This window comes from Cervus elaphus, chromosome 18, assembly GCF_910594005.1.
Source record: "Cervus elaphus chromosome 18, mCerEla1.1, whole genome shotgun sequence".
Taxonomy (NCBI): Eukaryota; Metazoa; Chordata; class Mammalia; order Artiodactyla; family Cervidae; genus Cervus; species Cervus elaphus.
In genome coordinates, this window is record NC_057832.1 from 28,545,705 (window position 1) to 28,550,273 (window position 4,569).

A 4,569-nucleotide genomic window follows, 5' to 3' on the forward strand; every position below is an offset into this window, starting at 1 on the left:
CTTATTAAGAATACCAGGCTAAACTAGTTTAGATTCCTTAAAATGCACAAAAATTGTGTCTTTCTCAATGTCCAAGTAAGTTGATCATCTCATTTGTTCATTTTTGTGGGGTGTTTTGGGGCCACAGATTAGTGAATAGTTCCTTATTTTAAAAGTCAAGAGAAAAGCTCTACAAAAGGAATCTGAGTTATAGCTCTGAGAGGACAAGAGAATAAAAGTCAGAAGTGTAGAAGTAGAGATGAAACATAAAATATTTCACAAGTATTTATCCAAGCAATGGTCCTAAGAGATGAGAGTATCATTTCTATAAGAATAACCACTATAAGACCTAAGCAAAAACATTAATCAACATGGTCTTCTTCGGGTCGCCAGTGGGGCCCGGAGCCGGGCGCGGAGCCCCTGACAGTGCAGACTTCCAGCGGCAGCAGAATGAGTGCCGAGGCAAGTGCCCGGCCTCTGCGAGTGGGCTCCCGCGCGGAGGCGACTGGAAAAGGCCACCGGAGGTGATGTGATTGGAGGTGATTGGAAAAGGCCAGCGGAGGTGATTGGAGGTGATTGGAAAAGGCCACCGGAGGTGGTTGGAGGTGATTGGAAAAGGCGCCGTGGCGTATGTTGGAGCCACCCTCTTTGCTACTGGCAAATGGGTAGGTGTGATCCTGGATGAAGCAAAAGGCAAGAATGACGGAACCGTCCAAGGCAGGAAGTACTTCACTTGCGATGAAGGACACGGCATCTTTGTGCGCCAGTCCCAGATACAGGTATTTGAAGATGGAGCGGATACTACTTCACCAGAGACACCTGATTCTTCTGCCTCAAAGGTCCTCAGAAGAGAGGGAACTGACTCAAACCCAAAGACCAGCAAACTGCCCACCCGCCCAGCCAGCACGGGGGTGGCCGCAGCCAGGGGCTCCCTGGGCCCCTCTGGCGCAGCGTCGGCGGGTGAGCAGAGCAGCAGTGAGCCCAGCACCCCAGCTCAGACTCCGCTGGCAGGGCCCATCATCCCCACGGCGGCCCGCACCTCCCCTGGAGCAGCGCTCCCACTTCCTTCCCCCTCTAAGGAAGAGGAGGGCCTGAGGGCCCAGGTGCGGGACCTGGAGGGGAAACTGGGGACCCTGCGGCTGAAACGTGCAGAAGACAAGGCAAGACTGAAAGAGCTGGGGAAGCACGAGATCCAGCTGGAGCGGGTGCAGGAATGGAAAAGCAAAATGCAAGAGCAGCAGGCAGACCTGCAGCGGCGCCTCAAGGAGGCTCGCGAGGAAGCCAAGGAGGCCCTAGAGGCAAAGGAACGCTACATGGAGGAGATGGCTGACACTGCTGATGCCATCGAGATGGCCGCTCTGGACAAGGAGATGGCCGAAGAGCGGGCCGAGTCCCTACAGCAGGAGGCCGAGGTGCCGAGGGAACGTGTGCAAGAGCTCACTACTGACTTGGAAAGCCTCAAAGTTGAGATTGAAGAGAAGGGCTCAGATGGTGCCGCATCCAGTTATCAGCTCAAGCAGCTTGAGGAGCAGAATGCCCGCTTAAAGGATGCCCTGGTGAGAATGCGGGATCTTTCTTCCTCAGAGAAGCAGGAGCACGGGAAACTCCAGAAGCTCATGGAAAAGAAGAACCAAGAGCTGGAAGTTGTGAGGCAACAGCGGGAGCGTCTGCCGGAGGAGCTGGGCCAGGCAGAGCGCACCACTGATGAGCTCAAGGAGCAGGTCGATGCTGCTCTGGGGGCGGAGGAGATGGATACACTGACAGACCGGAACCTGGATCTGGAAGAGAAAGTGCGCAACGGAAGGAAACGGTGGGGGACTTGGAAGCAATAAATGAAATGAACGATGAACTGCAGGAGAATGCACGTGAGACAGAACTGGAGCGGCGGGAGCAGCTAGATATGGCAGGTGCACCGGTCCGGGATGCCCAGAAGCGTGCGGAAGCAGCCCAGGAGACCGTCGCGGACTATCAGCAAACCATCAAGAAGCACCGCCAGCTGACCGCCCACCTGCAGGATGTGAATCGGGCTCTGACAAACCAGCAGGAAGCTTCTGTGGAAAGGCAGCAGCAGCCACCTCCGGAGACTTGACTTCAAGATCAAGTTTGCCGAGACTAAGGCTCATGCTAAGGCAATTGAAATGGAATTGAGGCAGATGGAGGTGGCCCAGGCCAACCGGCACATGTCCCTGTTGACAGCCTTCATGCCCGACAGTTTCCTTCGGCCAGGTGGGGACCATGACTGCGTTCTGGTGCTGCTGTTCATGCCTCGTCTCATTTGCAAGGCAGAGCTAATCCGGAAGCAGGCCCAGGAAAAGTTTGAATTAAGTGAGAGCTGTTCAGAGTGGCCAGGACTTCGAGGAGCTTCAGGGGAGCAGCTCAGCTTTGCTGCTGGGCTGGTGTATTCACTGAGTCTGCTGCAGGCCACACTCCATCGTTACGAGCACGCCCTCTCTCAGTGCAGTGTGGACGTGTATAAGAACAACCTGAGGACAGTACCATGCAGCTGGCTGACCACATTGTTTACCCAGAGTGCCCTGGGCTGCGTGAGTGTGGAGGTGGGTCGGCTACGGGCCTTCTTGCAGGGTGGGCAGGAGGCTTCAGATATTGCCCTCCTGCTCCAGGACCTGGAAACTTCGTGCAGTGATACCCGCCAGTTCTGCAAGAAGATCCGGCGGCGGATGCCAGGGACGGATGCGCCTGGGATCCCAGCTGCACTGGCCTTTGGACCACAGGTATCCGACACACTCCTTGACTGCAGAAAACACTGGATGTGGGTCGTGGCGGTGCTACAGGGGGTGGCAGCAGCCGCTGCCCAGCTCATTGCCCCACTGGCAGAGAACGAGGGGCTGCCTGTGGCTGCCTTGGAGGAGCTGGCTTTCAAAGCAAGCGAGCATATCTACGGGACCCCCTCCGGCAACCCCGATGAGTGTCTGCGGCAGTCGTGCCAGCCCCCTCATCAGAACTATGAACAGGTTGGCCACAGCCATGCAGGAGGGGGAGTACGGTGCCGAGCGCCCCCTAGAAAGCCTCCCCCAGGTGAGCGGCGGGCTGCAGCTCTTCGTGCACAGATCACGGATGCTGAAGGCCTGGGTTTGAAGCTTGAGGATCGAGAGACAGTTATTAAAGAGCTGAAGAAGTCACTGAAAATCAAGGGGGAAGGGCTCAGTGAGGCCAATGTGCGTCTGAGCCTCCTGGAGAAGAAGCTGGACAGTGCTGCCAAGGATGCAGATGAGCGCATTGAGAAAGTCCAGACTCGGCTGGAGGAGACCCAGACGCTGCTGCGGAAGGAGGAGAAAGAGTTTGAGGAGACCATGGATGCACTTCAGGCCGACATCGACCAGCTGGAGGCAGAGAAGGCTGAGTTAAAGCAGCGATTGAACAGCCAGTCCAAGCGCATGATTGAGGGGCGCTGGGGGCCCCCTCCCTCGGGTATTGCCACGCTGGTCTCTGGCATTGCTGGGGGAGGTGCCCCTGGGCAGGCTCCGGGGTCTGTGCCTGGCCCAGGGCTGGTGAAGGACTCACCCCTGCTGCTTCAGCAGATCTCAGCCATGAGGCTGCACATCTCCCAGCTCCAGAATGAGAACAGCGTCCTCAAGGGAGCCAAGATGAAGGCATCCTTAGCAGCCCTGCCCCCTCTGCACGTGGCCAAACTCTCTCTCCCGCCCCAGGAGGGCCCTGGCAGTGAGCTTGCCATGGAGCGCTGTATCGTAAGACCAACCAGCTGCTGGAGATGTTGAATCAGTTGAGCGCACACACCCATGTGGTGGACATCACTTGCTCCCACCCTGCTGCCAAGAGCCCGTCGGCCCAGCTCCTGGAGCAGGTGGCTCAGCTCAAGTCCCTAAGCGACACCTTTGAGAAGCTCAAGGATGAGGTTCTTAAGGAGACTGTATCTCAGCGCCCTGGAGCCACGGTCCCCACTGACTTTGCCACCTTCCCTTCATCAGCCTTCCTCAGGGCCAAGGAAGAGCGGCAGGATGACGCTGTGTACATGGGCAAAGTGACCTTCCCGTGCGCGGCTGGCCTTGGGCAGCGGCACCGGCTGGTGCTCACCCAGGAGCGGCTGCGCCAGCTTCTCCTAAATGCTTCTTCCCTCACTGCCGGCGGCTGCCCGCAGCCCTCCTGGAGCCGCTCCTCCTGCTGCGTGGCCACCAGGCGGCCCCCGGGGAGAACCGCGTGTGCCGGCTCTTCCTGCCCCACTCGGCGTCACGCCCCCCCGCGGTGCACCGCCCCTGCCCCTTGACCCGGGTTCCCCTGGCTCCCGCCCCTGGCCTCGGCCAGAGTTCGCTGTTCAGTGGCTCCCTTCTTCCTGAGGAGCTTCAGGGGCTCTAGGGGGTAGGTAGGTTGAGACCCCGCAACCACAGGTTGAATGAGGTCTCTCCAACTGAGGACTTCACTCCTTAATTAAAGCCGCTTCTGCTTCCAAAAAAAAAAAAAAAAACCAAAAAAAACATGGTCTTCTTCAAAGACCTAAAATGTACAACTCTTAGGCTAGACTTTTATTTAAAAAAATAATACTTGCTAGAAATACTAGTTACAACTGAAAGGGACAGCTCTATTACATTAAAAATGAACAATGAACACCACAAA

At 56.8% G+C, this 4,569-nt stretch overlaps 1 protein-coding gene across 1 annotated transcript; it reads left to right on the forward strand.

The window, feature by feature from the left end:
• The first annotated feature begins 350 nt into the window (after nucleotides 1-350).
• Nucleotides 351-4,222, forward strand: LOC122674719 (dynactin subunit 1-like). The gene is given in 9 exon segments (XM_043873223.1): nucleotides 351-462; nucleotides 565-1,776; nucleotides 1,779-2,064; nucleotides 2,066-2,451; nucleotides 2,454-2,496; nucleotides 2,498-2,924; nucleotides 2,926-2,989; nucleotides 2,992-3,669; nucleotides 3,672-4,222. Coding segments are annotated over 9 exon segments (3,759 nt in total).
• The last annotated feature ends 347 nt before the right edge of the window (nucleotides 4,223-4,569 follow it).